Here is a 14,053-nt window from a genome sequence, read left to right as displayed (position 1 = left end):
TGGGCAGTCAAGATGTTTTTATTTTGTTGGGTTTGTAATGGGTTTTGACAATAAACTTCACTGACTTGTATTCCATTATTTGTGTTTTCTATTTTAACCTGAACCATACGATTGTAATAAAGAGACTAATACTACACTGGCTGTTTTAATTTTTTAAATATTTTTTATAGTGCCTTTACTGTCCTCAATTTTTACTGTTAGCAGGATTGGGATTTTAAAAAACATTGTTGTGAACTGTCTTGGGGAGGACAATAAATAAACATACTCTAAGCCAGCTCATTTCTAAATGTTATTTGACAGAACATAGCAGTTTCTTTTCCATGGGAAAGTCCCCGTCCCCACCCAGCTGAGACACTTTTGAGAAGTGGTTGCTACCTAGTTGTGCTGACAAGCAGATTTTCTCGGCAGCCTACATTCACTGGCTAACAGAAAGCCCAGAGAGGGTTTGGGTTAATAACAAGTGATTTTGCAACTTTGTTCCTCTTAAAATCTAAGCCAGGAGCCATCTCAACCCTCAGATCCAAGATATAATCTTGATCTAATATGTATCTTATCTTGATCTAATATGTATCTAACCAGGATTACCATCTTGACTCAATATAGTCAATGATTTGGAAAATCTGTAGATATCTCATTTTCCAATCTGGCTGTGAAAAGGCTTAACAACTTTTAATACTGATTCAACTTCACACAAAAGTAGTACTGAATTCACATTGAGAGAAGAGAAAAAAGTGTACCACGCTCAGTACCCAGTGGCTGTGCAAGGGCTCCCCTAGTGCAAAGAGAAAGCACCCATAACAACCATATTTCCCATACCACAGTTCCCAACACCACCAAGAGATGCAGACAGCTTGTTACTAGAAATAAAACCGGGCAGCAGGCACAAAACTATAAGTAGAAAAAAAACTTCGAAGCAGTTATTTCATAAAACACACGGCAAAGCTAAGACAGCAGAAAGACCCTATTGCTTCAGGTGCACTGATACATACCCGTCTGTCGATCTTATCACCCTGTGAATCATACATTAAAAATTATAAGGGAATGTTGCAGGTCCATTATATACTTGTACAATGCCAGGTAAGTTCTAGTTTTTATTGTCACTGACGTGAAACACCCTAAGAATGTTTACACTGAAGGGCAGCATACAAATCTACAAATTAACTATTAAATCAAGTAAGTAATGGCTATTCTGCTGGAGCATAACCACTATCCAGGGCACACACTTCTGCATGAGAGGGAAGACAACATAGAAACTTATGGGTCTGGCTACCCTGAAGCTTAATATAGCTCAAGTCTGCAGAGTTTGGCTCATAGGGGTTGCACTGCATTTGTATCTGGCCACGTACTCCTTTAAATTCCTCCCAGAATAGAAGATGGTTGATAAACAGATATGCCCAGGGCTTTGATTATATAAGTAATACACAATTGCGATGTATCCCCCCTCCACACACAAAAAAGTGCAATTACACAAATTGCACTGCTTGAAGGATGCACAGTTCTGCAAACAAGTCTGAAAGTCAATTTGGAGGCTCACTTAGGAACATGGGGCACCTTCTATAATGGGTAGAATGAACAAAGGCAGCAGGGGGAAGACAAGCCTGTTTGACCTCTACTTGCTTAGCAACTTGATGGCAAAGGATTTTTGTATCCATACATTTCTTGGCATCTTACATTTGTAGCACAGGTATTTGTCTTTGTTCTGCTTGTGAGAAAGCGAGTCAAATGCTATTCGTGCCCAGCCCTCCATGCTATTATGTGCATTTTTTACATTCAGTTCTGTCAGATTTACACACCAACTTGACTACATATACAATTTTTAATATCTTCTCATTCATCCTTGTTCAGGTATATTAGCCCTAGAGATGTTACCTGTCATGCTAGCAAGCAACTAATTCATGACTTTACTCATCCTAGGCATGAGTTATGTACTGATTGGAATTCAAGAGAAATTGATGAAAAAAAGATATTCGGTTGGATCCAGACTTTATCATCCTTACTTGTCCCACACATTTCAATGGAGCTATTCTACATATGGATCTAATCCACTGTGTACGTAGAACAACATTTTGTGTACACTACTGACACTTTGACTCTGCTATTGTTTATACTTAAAACAATCAACAAGACATGCTAGAGGATCAGAAACAGAGAACTGTGTACCTCGATAGAAAAGGTACTATTGTTTCATTAGCTTAGCAGGTGACCTATGACTGTGAGGAAGGAGAAATGTGGGTACTATACCTGAGACAGAATGTTAGTGCACTGCTGCAGCAAGGACACTGGAGGGTTACCAATACTTGTTGCAAGCTGTACTCTTAGCAGCTGTTCTTTCAGGGCAGCATTTTCTTGCAAAGCATGAGCCAAAGCTACAGCTGCACACCAGTTTGAAAGGGAGTCTGTAGAAAAGAGTCCTCCGCACAGTAGCTGGCCAGCTGAGACTGAATTTCCAGTAGCTGTAATAGCAGGCACATTGTTTAGTGACATCAAAATATTAGCGGGCTTGCTGTTTTAGACCCATTTACAGAGAGCTTTTGAAAATACCGGGGAGTTCATTTAAAACACTCCCAAATTATTTTATTTATTTATTTATTTATTTCATTTCTATACCACCCAATAGCCAAAGCTCTCCCTCAGCTGCCACACACATGTTCCGAAGAGGCAGCACTGCACTAAATGCCCTATATGCCACAGCCTAAAGGACAGAAGACCTAAAGGACAGCCTAAAGGACAGAAGACTGAGTCTTCCTTCTGAAAAGAAATAAGAGCACCCTAGTGCCTGGACCACTGAAAGATAACAAGTAGAGAAAATAGACTTCCCACCAACACTGACACTCCTTTGGGCTGTTGCTGTTCACCTGCCCAATAATACTGCTCAAAGCTTTACTCCAACTGGTCCATTCAAGGTCTACCCTCCCAACTCCATCCAGCGTTCTATTGTCCAGGAAAATCAAAGTTTAAATAAAACAAACCCTACAACATTCTTGAGAAACAAGGTCTGAGGAAAAGCTCTCCTCATATTTTAGAAGAGAGACTAAAGATAATTTGTTATTATGAAGAATCATAAAGAAAATCTGCAAGCAGTCAATGTATACCACCTATATTTTTGTCCGTAAAGTTAAGGGGCCGGGGAAGTACTACTCTCTGTCAATAATTATTTTTAGATTCAGTGTATTATTTTCTTTGTCTGTCTTTATATTTGGAAATTAATTTTAAAAAATGAAAGAGAAACAAGTTCTTGTATTAATGTTGGACCAACCCCCCAACTTTCACATGGCAATTTGCCCCCCTCCAGAAGTGTAGGTGTTTGGAAATTTTTGGCAACTTTCACAGGGTGAAAGTTGCCAAACTTGCCAAACACGCCATTTTTGCATGCCACTTCTGTCTCCCCCCATCCCCAAACTGCCAGAAAAGTATCGAGTGAATACTTCATCCCTGCACTATTCTGTATAGGACCACTCTTGAGCTCCTAATTCCAGTTCTCTGAAATCTCCACTAGATATGTTGGAGAAATCCACACAGACTCAAATCAGATCGAATTTCTGTAAATCTGACCTGTGGATTCCACATCAGACCAACTTTGTCCAAGTCGTGCGGATTCTGTGGACTTTTTTTTAAAGCCGGGGGGGGGGGGGGGGATTTGTTCAAGTGCGCATTTGTGCTAATGTGCATTAGTGCAAGTGCACGTTTGCAAACAAATGAAATTCTCATACAAAAAATCCGATTCTGTCAATGAGAGGACGACAGAATGAAAGATGCCTGACAATGGATTCAACAAAATTCGTACATCCCTAATCTCCACCAATATTTAGACTCTCCCATAAAATCACAGCTATATACTTCAAATTCTATACCATCAATGGTTGAAGGTAGAAGTGTTGACACAATTTCTCCTTGCCCCTTCAGGTTCTTGTATAAGAAGCACTGGAAACAGTAAAGGACAGCACAGCGCAGCACAAATGGTTGCCTTTCATTTACCATTGACATGAGCAATACTACAATTGCAGGCCTGTAAAGTTTGAAAGAAGACAATCATTTTAAAAGAAAGAGTGTGTTGACATACACACATGCTTAAAAAATACTATTGGACTGAATTATTAATAGCCAAAGGAAAATGTATCAGCTAACCAGAAAGCACTCACCCCGTGTCCCTCTGTAAGAAGGGCACTGTTAGAAAATATTAAAAATGTCAATTCCACCCCTTTCCAAAATCAACTGATGCCTTTACCTTTGTTTGTTTTTCAAGTTCTTCTAAATAACTACTATAGGGGCACACGTAAGGTACTAGCAGTGTTCAAAACTAGAAGGCAACATTAAACCCACACCACAGGATGAAGGAGAAGTCCATTTCATTGCTAAAGGTTTGCTGGCTGGCAAGAGAATGCTTGATTTGACTTCTTCAATCTTGCCTACAGGGTTTCTTGTTTCTTCGTAAAGAAGCAAGCATACAACAAGCACTTAAAAACATTTGGAGTGTGTGTGGGGGGGCTTTCCTCTTTGTCTCTCTCTCAACACACACACACACACACACACACACAGAGACAATATATACGTTGCAGTAGACTTTACCAGCATTAGACCTTCCTTGCCCATTGTGCTTTTAATTTACATACTGCTTTACAATCATAATGTATAACCTAAAAAACACCCAACTCTGAGCTAGGCCACTCCATACGAGAGTGACTTATCCAAGGCCAAACAATGGGTCTATGGCAAAGCTTTAATTTTAGCCATTTCTCTCTGGTACTCAGTGAACTCAGGCGTTCAATGAAAATGGTGCTAGTCATTCAGTGGGCATTTTCTAACATCAATATTTTTAGGCATACATTCCCATACTGTCTTTGGCTATGTCTGCACCAGCTGATTTCCTTTAATTCTTTGTTCAGACATAAAAGGGTTATTTCTCCTTGCCACAGTTAACTCTTACTCTGCTACTCTGTCTGTGTACTCCAAAGACACAGGCTAGGCCCATCCTCCTACTGAACAGATAAGCTTGCAACAGCAGACTGTCACACCTACCTATAAAGACCTCTGCTTATTAATGCCTCCAGCCTTCATTTTCAAAGCAGTGCGCCATAGTATTCTGTTGTGAAAGCTAGTGGGGGTAACCCAGGACTGTCTGGAAAAAGGCTGAGGAAGGATCCATAGCTCAGTGGTAGAACACATATTTTGCATGAAAAAGTCCCAGATTCAATGCCTGGATTCGCCAGTTAAAAGGCTTTCACCAGAGCCCCACATACTCCTGATTGCAAAAGAAAATGGTAGTGTCACAGATGCAGTCTTCCTTATGTCAGGGAAGAAACTACTTGTGACTCTCAACCTGTTGCTAGAAAACCAATGGAACTGACAATACTTGGATATATGAACCAGTGGTATGTCCTGGTATGAGATAATTTCTATTTTGTTCCTGGTTCTTATGGTTAAGGATCATATTTCTGGTTTTGTACATACTAATTAGACTTGCAAACATCATATATTTATGTTTACAGTAAATGGCATCAAAATTTTGCTTACCATACCTTGGTGGATTTGAAGGTGCATTTACTGAAGCAAAGTAGTCCTGGTTCATTTGGCACCCTCGAATGACCTCTGATACAGTGTTAATGGTCTAAAAAGTAACCAAAACAAACGAAAACTCCTGAGAACTGAAGCATCAGGACTGCTCATTGTACAATGAATTGGCCTTCACTTCATTCTTCAGGCCTGTGCAACGTTATGAAATATGCACACTACCAAGTCTCTGTGCATATTCATAGAAATACAACGCACATACCTAAGCCCTGTTTTCTGTAAGAAGTTGTTTCAGTGAAGAAAGCAAAGTGCCCCAAAACAAAGAGCCATGTGACATTTTAAAAGATTGAACAGGATTCCTTTATTTGAAATTCACATGACAGGGAGAATCAAGAAAAAAATGCACCTAAGGTTAAGCAACCTCTCTAGCCTCATTCATGTGGCAGTTTATCCACTGATAATAGATATGAGTTAGTTCAGACATGTTCATCACTTGATGATTTGCATGTGTGACACGTACACTGCAGAAAGAATTTGCACCCCACCCCACCCCACAAGATTTAAATGGAATGATATTCAGTGGCATCAGCACACACAGCCATCTGCAAGTCAGGTAGTTCATGAACAAGTGATGCAACAGCAACTGATGTTTATGCCTGTGTAAACTGAGCCTATGCAGTGATGGTATGAGGTTAGGAAAAAAGTTAGGAAAAAAGAAATTTTAACTGAGGAGAATTCATAGTTTAGTGCAGGTTTTCTTCAACAAGGTTCTTAATCAGAAGGCTATTTTTAACAATGTAACAACTTGAACTATTTAGTCTGTCAACACAATGGACAAATTTTCAACATCTCAAATATTAAAAATTATTTAAACCCAGATTATTTAAAAATCTGGATTGGAGTAAGTGATTTTGTGTGTCAACATTTCAAAACTGTATTAAAAAAATCAGTGTCTTTATTGAATCCATTACTAGCACATAACATAACATTCTCTCCTTGCCTGATCAAAGCTTGCAGCATCTGACCTCAGCTACATCTCTATCCCAGCATAAAATGACAATCTTTTGCCAAGTGTGTACTAAGGGTACCACTTTCCTCGGCTCCCGTACCTCAGTCAGAATATCAGCAGGAACTCCAGTTGCCATCAAAATTGTACAAAGCTGCTGCAGCAATCCACAATGAAACATGGCTTTTTGACAACTGCTAGTGGCACCAGGGGGATTTGTGGGGGACACGAGCACCCGGACCAGCTGTAAAGAAAAGAAACGCATCACATACAGGTGCTGAAAGGCCACCACAGGCACTATTTTTAACTTACTTTATATGATAAAACTATACAAAATTCATGGGGCTATGAAAGTGAACGTACTGGTTCTGACCTCACTTAAGACTTTGTTGACTATTATGTTACACTGAAAAGCATTTACCTGTAGCATCAGATGTAGATTGGTAACTTTCTGTGCTGACCACCCAGCATTATCATCACCAACTTCAAACCATGGCTTCATACGTTGAATATAGGAACCTTCCTTAAAGAAATTCTGATTTGAATTATTGTTCTTCAACAAATTTTGTAGTAAGAGAAGACAATCTTCCACAACTATGCCTGCAGAGACAGAAGAATTGATGGGCATTAGCTTCAACAATCAAAAGTATGCCATTTCCACACGACCAGAACTTTCTAACGAGAAAATAAAATGGCACAATGAACTGGGGATTTTGTGAGAGCGATGGAGAATTTCTCTCTCCAATGGCAAAAAAATGATACCACACAAAAAAGTGTCTAAGGACGGAATGCATCTTTTACAACTGAGTGAAAGAACAAGACCACCTAGCCTCCAATCTTCACCACTGTGCAGCTTAGATAATCTAAGAAAAGCAAGTCCCTTGAAGTGGTCTCAGCATCATTTTGTATTAAGAGCAGAGAATGCTGATTGGTCACTATGCTCACATACAGTCAGGGCCAGAAATATTGGAACAAGGATAACTGTTTTGGCAGTTGGCCTCTGTACACCACCACATTGAAGTTGAAAGGAAACACACCCAGATGGGAGCGAAGTCAGGACTTCCAGCTGTAATTCAAAGGGTTTGACAAAAGTGGGGCACTAATCATTCAGGAAGTACAGCCAGTGGCATACACACACACCCGTTGTTGGTGGCTCATAAGTAATGGAACAAACCAACTTCATTTCAAACTGAAGGATCGCCTTTAATACCTGGATGAAAATCCTTTGCAGTCAATGACTGCCTGAAGTCTGGAACCCATGGACATGACCTTTATAGATATTACAGTCCAATGTCAGATAGACCAACAGATCAGGGATTCAGGAAGGACTGAAAACAGCAGTTCAGGCGCAGAATGAAAGAGAAGACCTAGTCTAGTGTTGGGGATGCAACTGAATGGTGTGGTGCAGGCATTATACTTCTAGTTGATGAACGAACTCACGAGCACTGTGTTATAGGGGCTGTTTTAAATTGTGTTTTACTATCCCCACACAAAATGAGATGTTAGATTTAAGCTCTGATCCACAAGCCAAGCCAGTTCAGGTGTTCTGTATATTGCATCAGTGTTTTTCACTGATCTATAATCACCCATCTGCACCTCTAAAAAACCCTCCACAAATGGGTATTGTACATTTAAGTAAAATACCATATACATTGCTATTTTGCATACTAATTGGCAACAAACTGTTGAAACATCTGTGAAGCTGCGGAAATAATCTAATATGGTGAACATTTTTCAGGAAAGAAAAACCATAGTACAGTTGACAGTTATATGGCATGGTGGAAAAACAATACAAGATTTTAAGGTTCATCAGCTATTCTTCAGAAATCTCTCAAGCTCAGATATAAAAGAGCTGCATATATATGATACCACCAAATTTGCTGCAAATTGTATACTAGGGTAATTGTATTTTAGGGTTCTCGTAATGAATGCAGTACAGATCTTATGTTGCTAACCAGTGGGTTACGGGATCTCACACACACACACACACACACACACACACCTCTTCTGGAGCTCAATGCCCACCCCCACTCACTTCTGAGCCACTCTTAACATGCTGGTAGGAACATTAACTGCTGTTAGGGCTAACCAGGCTTTCCACTTAACCCAGACTGAAACTACATGGGCTCATGTTGGTCATCTAATGCTGCATAAGCAATGGTAACAAAATAGAGCTTTCAAGGGCATACCTCCATCACTGTTTCCCTCATCTGTTATGATATCCAACAATCTCTCAAAGGCATTTTCAAAAGCAACTATTTTCTGGATGGCTGCATTACTTTTTGTTAACTGCTGAAGTAACAGGACACCCTGTGAGAGAAAAGACAGACAGAAGTGACCGATAAAACTTTAATCACAGAAAAAATAAAATCCTTGCATGTTCAAGTGGACAAGGCCCTATCCAGTTGCATCAAGCAAGCTCCAGGGTGCCTGCCTGTTTGTATTTCACAGACTGTATCCTAAAGACTCCTAGGCGTCTCTGAAGTTCAAACTGACCTATTTAGCCAGATGGGATTACACCAAAAGCTATGGCAGCTGAGCCTTGCTTCTCTCTTTGATACATATATGCAGAGGCTGAGCTGGTAGCGGATACCAGCTGGTGGATACCAGTTGGATGATGAAGGCTACTGCCCCTGAAAACCTATCCTTAACTCTGCCTGAAACATTTACCCAGATGCTTATAGAAAAACACTTCAAAACAGAGAATAGTTTGTGCTCTAAGTCTCAGATGCTGTAACACAAGGAAGTGTTATATATGAACTCTGATCCTCCACCCAAATCACGATTTTGGGGACATCAGGAAGCTTAAGACTCCTAGTCAATAAATGTACCACGTGACATGCCCTTATAATTTACTGCAGTTACATCCATCTTTTCTTCAGAACCCTTTCTTCAGAAGAGGAAGGACTGGGTGAAAAGGAGTGGTTTTGCAGTTTAGAAAGTAATTTCGTTATTGAAAAAATGATTGGATCTGACAGTAAAGCTTTATTATTTTCTACTTACATCATTCCGTATGACCTCTCTAGAATCTGCTAGTAGGTCCATCAGCCTTGAGACACCTGAAAGAGAAAACCATGACAGGAGATTGGTCATCTGCTGAGGCATGGCCCCCGTTTTATGTTGACAGATCCACAGGGAGAGCAATTTCTGAAATGGCTTACTGACATTCAGCGGAATTAAAAAATCAGTGATATATTTATTTGCATCACTACTAGATATTCTAGCTAAATGTCCTGCTACCAAGAAGCAATACTTTTGCCTGATTTGGGAGATCAGGTTCAGCTTGTTCTGGATGGAGTTTGACTCTTGGGGGTAATATTAGATCCAGTCTTATCTCTGGGAGGCTGAGTGGTCTCGGTGGCACAAAGCACCTTTCGCTACCCTAGGTTAGTGAACCAGTTGAAGCCTCTCCTTGGCAGAAATAGGCTGGCCACAATAATGACTGTTCTGGTAATATCCCATTTAGATTGCTGCAGTGCATTAATCTTAATTAATTAATCAATCAATGTGGGGTGCCCCTTGAAGACAGTTTGGACACTACAGATGGCAATCCAGCTGCCATATTCTGTACTAACTGGGGCTGGGCATATGGAACACACCCCATTAGTCCTGAAACATCTGCACTATCTCCTGGTCTATTTCCGGACCCAATTCAAGGTGCTGCTTCTAACCTGCAAAGCCGTAACGGGCTGTGGAGCAGGCTGCCTCAAGGAGCACTTTCTCCCATGCAAACGCACCTGCATGTTAAGATCCTCATCAGAGGTCCCTCTGCAGGTCTACCCACCACAGGCAGAGGTGGGGTGGGCACTGACCCACGATATGGGCTTCTTTGTTGGGACACCCCACTGTTGGAATGTGCTCCCCAAAGAGGCTTGCCTGGCATCTATTCTGATCCTTTGAGAGCACCAGTGTAAACTGTTTTATTTGCCCAAGTTTTAGTATGCCTTAATTGGCTGATAGTTCAATTTAGTTTTCTAAGATGTTTCTTTTGCTGGTCTTCCCTTGTTTTACTGTGTGAGTTTTTAGTGATGTTTTGATTGTAATGTTTTTTGTAAACTTCTTTCGGAGGTTATTAGACCTGAAAAGCAGTATATACGTGTTTAAAATAAAGTAAGAAATACTTACCCATAGGGCTGACTAGTATTATCTGCTGCACTTGGGGTCCCTGCTGTTTTAACAACACTGTAAGAAGCTTCACTCCAGGCCATCGGACATGGAAATCAAACTCCTGCAATTCATCATGCTATACATCAAAATCCACTGTATTTCATTGCTACCACTATTCTAGACAGGTCAATATTCACAAACACTTGTTCTAAGCCAGTGGTGGACAGATCAGGATGTATGGGTAGATCGCTGGCCAATTTGCAGTAGATCAGCAAGGGTTTTTTATTTCCAGTTGTCTTACAATAGCAACAAAGAAAACGCTTTTCCCCTAATAAACTAAGTTGCTAAAAAAAAAAAAAAAAAGGAAAAAAAGAACCAGCTTGTGATAAAACCTGGACTGGGTTTGTGTGTAAAAGGACTTGTGAGCTTTGTTCTGGTATTGATCACACATTCCTGGGTTGAACACATGCTCAGAGGCATCCCATTTCTTAATTCTTAGCGTATGTCCATCCACCTAAGCCACTATGTTGCACCTGACTCTGGTTGGTAGACCTCAGAAAAACAAAGTAGATTCTGCAACCCTGAAGTCTGCCCACCACTGTTGTAAGCCATAATAAAGCACATTGCATTTCAACAAAGTGATATACCCTGTTGAAGAATGTCTATATTCTTGTCTGAATGACAATCAAATTAAGATAATCATAGTACTAGCATTTGTATAATGCTTCATATATTCTCAACGATCCTTACAACTACCTTGTTATTATTCACTACTTGTAGTAGTAGTAGTATTCCCATAGTGCAGATGAGGCCTGGGCAAGAAAGCAAAGAATGTGGATGAGAGATGGTTGTTTGTTTAAGGCCACCTGGAGCGTTCATGGCGGAGGCAAGATTTGCATCAGGGGCTTTTTCGTTCACAGCTCAGCCATTTAGTCCCTATAGTATCATCAACGTATCATTTCTGAAAAACCTATTATAGGAATTTTCCTCCTGTATATATGACCATTCTAGTTTACCTCAGGAGTCAATCTAAGATGCCTGAAGGCATGATCTGAAATTAAGAACAAACTGGCTGAAGGAAGGGGCACAACTGAAGAAAGCTGGAAGTATCTTGATTTCCAATTTTCCTTGGTCTAATTTTTATTTTATTTTCCAAGTCAATTAAATTATTCAAGGAGGATCATATTCAGCATTTGGCCCTGCCTCCTAGCTCCATGGGACAGGATATCCTGAAGGATAATGACTGCCCTCCTGCCATTCCTCAGAGAATTGTTCATTACAGGGAACCCATGATCAGTTGCTTTATATTGTACAATATTAATAAAAGATGTGCTTCCACAGCTCACATTTTATGCCCCTAAAAAGCACCATCATCATACCTTCTGTGTAGCACATTTCCTTCTGTGAGAATTCCATCTTGCCCATAGTCTCTGAACACATGCTAGTACTAAGCTCCTTGAAGATTCAATTTTTAAAATTTTATTTAAGACATGTATTAGTCACCTTTCTACATATATACTCAAAGCAACGTACATAAATCCAAAAAAGCCAAACAAAATCAAACAATTAGAATACTTCTGTGCCTGTTTACATAATCAGTTGTCCTGAGAAAATTTTGCCTTAACCTTCTATTTCTCCACATGTTCAAGTGAGCCAACAGAAGCAGAAGGAAGCAGTGGTGGCATTTGCAGGGGCAGGAAGGGGGTTGGTTGGTTAGCCCTTCTCTCACCTGCCACTTGTCCTTGGCAACCCTTCCCAAGCTACCTTTTCCCTAGTCTAGTTCTATAACTAGACTTGCTAGTCAAGTAGTGAAAAGCAGTGCCTGCTCTCCACCTCTCCCCTGCAAAACGTCCCAACTCCCAGTTTACACAGCAGGGGGAAACTATATCCCTATGCATGTGTTCTGAAGAACACGACAGCTCAAAGTGTGGATGAAACCGCACATTCTGGTCCTGCCCCCAATGTCTCCACATACACTGGGCCTTACCCTTTTATTCCCCAACCTCACTGCATAGAGTGGTGAGGTCTGAACCAAAGTTCTATTTGCAATCAGTTGAACATCAGTAAAATGCTTTGAGCGATCAGGGACCCTAATAAAACAGGGTCTCAGATTGTGCGGAGCATTCTACTCACGTCCTATTGACCACAAGTAGAACCCCACTTCACTTCAGACCACCACACATGGCAAGGTCAGGGAACAAAGGGGTGGGGCCAGTGGGAGCTGTCCTGCCCCTACTTTGAACCTTCATGTGTTCTTATGTGATCGGGAATCCTATGTTTGCTGTTGAATGTCTAGTTCCAGGGATAGCAGAGAACAGAATGCATGATTCAGAGTAGCATATCTCAGTCAATATCCTTTGAAACAATATCCAGTATCTATGCGAAGTAGTCTTGAAATTAGTATAGCTTCATTCATGACAATTAAATTAAATGCTTATTCCATACCTAAAGAAGAGCAGTTCTCACCTCTAAATATGTCAACAGGAGAGTGACATTTTCTTGCTGCTTAATAAATATTTCTGTAAATTGACTTCCAAGGTCTTCTGCTGGTTTCTGTGAATTTTCTTCTGTAACATTAAGGATCCAATTACAGCACAGCTTCAAACAGTTTCAGAGCTTCCAAAAAGCACAATTTGCAGTAAATATAATACAGTTACAAGACAGCCAAATCTAAGCTCTGCAAAATAGGGGGAGAAAAATTTCAATATTAAACAGTCTGACATGGACCATGACCCTGAAATCTCACCCTCAGGGGATTCTGACCCTTTGTCCTCAGAAGAAGAGGCTCCAGAGTTAATGGTTCAGGGAGAGGACTCTGCTACAGAAAGGCAGCATAAGGCTTTCACCTCCCCAGGATCCAGTTTTCCAAAAAGACCCCAGGGGCTGACTCCCCTGTGTCCAGAGGAAGTCGCATTACTGTCCTCAGACTCTGAGGACTCAGACCATAAGAAAACTAGCAAGCCACAGCTACATTGTCACAGCCTGAGATTGCTAAAACAGGCCAGACCCTTTAAGAGACAAACCCTTAGACAACCAGCCTAAAATGAGGCCGAACTCTTATTTAGTCTTGCTCTGCTCCTTGTTGGAGCAACACCCAGATAACCCTGTCAGGTATCCAGCCCCACTCAGAGTTTTTCATGGAGCTGATCTATTCCTGTCTGGCTTTCTTATGAAACCTCATCTATTCAGACCTCTGCTCAAGATCGGACCATAGCAGAACCCTGCAATCCAGGGTACACTATCATTACAGGATTCTGCTACTTGACACATATGTAACAGCCCTCCTTCCTCCTTATTAGACAAGCCTTGGATGGAGTCAGCCTTGCTATTATTCTGTCCTTAGACAAGACCTGCTGGACGGGAGGATGCAGGGTCAGGGGAGGCAGTATCGGATCCCTCTGAGGAATGCACAGTCACTCTCTGAGGTGGAGT

The 14,053-nt window shown here is 40.8% G+C and overlaps 1 protein-coding gene across 4 annotated transcripts in view; it reads right to left on the bottom strand.

The window, feature by feature from the left end:
- The window catches only part of USO1 (USO1 vesicle transport factor), a 55,146-nt gene that overhangs the window by 23,882 nt on the left and 17,211 nt on the right, over window positions 1–14,053 (bottom strand). For 2 of the 4 annotated variants that reach the window (XM_084857476.1, XM_084857478.1), the window contains exons 5-14: window positions 13,088–13,188; window positions 10,640–10,742; window positions 9,518–9,573; window positions 8,704–8,824; window positions 6,936–7,114; window positions 6,618–6,758; window positions 5,517–5,605; window positions 3,852–4,006; window positions 2,242–2,453; window positions 990–1,010 (exon numbers count right to left, since the gene is read on the bottom strand). In XM_084857476.1, coding sequence (XP_084713602.1) covers window positions 990–1,010; window positions 2,242–2,453; window positions 3,852–4,006; window positions 5,517–5,605; window positions 6,618–6,758; window positions 6,936–7,114; window positions 8,704–8,824; window positions 9,518–9,573; window positions 10,640–10,742; window positions 13,088–13,188 — 1,178 coding nt within the window. The remainder of the gene's footprint in view (window positions 1–989; window positions 1,011–2,241; window positions 2,454–3,851; window positions 4,007–5,516; window positions 5,606–6,617; window positions 6,759–6,935; window positions 7,115–8,703; window positions 8,825–9,517; window positions 9,574–10,639; window positions 10,743–13,087; window positions 13,189–14,053) is intronic. The other 2 variants (XM_084857477.1, XM_084857479.1) reach the window with 1 other exon arrangement.

This window comes from Heloderma suspectum, chromosome 5 (assembly GCF_057233095.1).
Source record: "Heloderma suspectum isolate Gila_16-S chromosome 5, 16-S_ref, whole genome shotgun sequence".
NCBI lineage: Eukaryota > Metazoa > Chordata > Lepidosauria > Squamata > Helodermatidae > Heloderma > Heloderma suspectum.
This window is presented reverse-complemented; position numbering and strand designations above follow the sequence as displayed.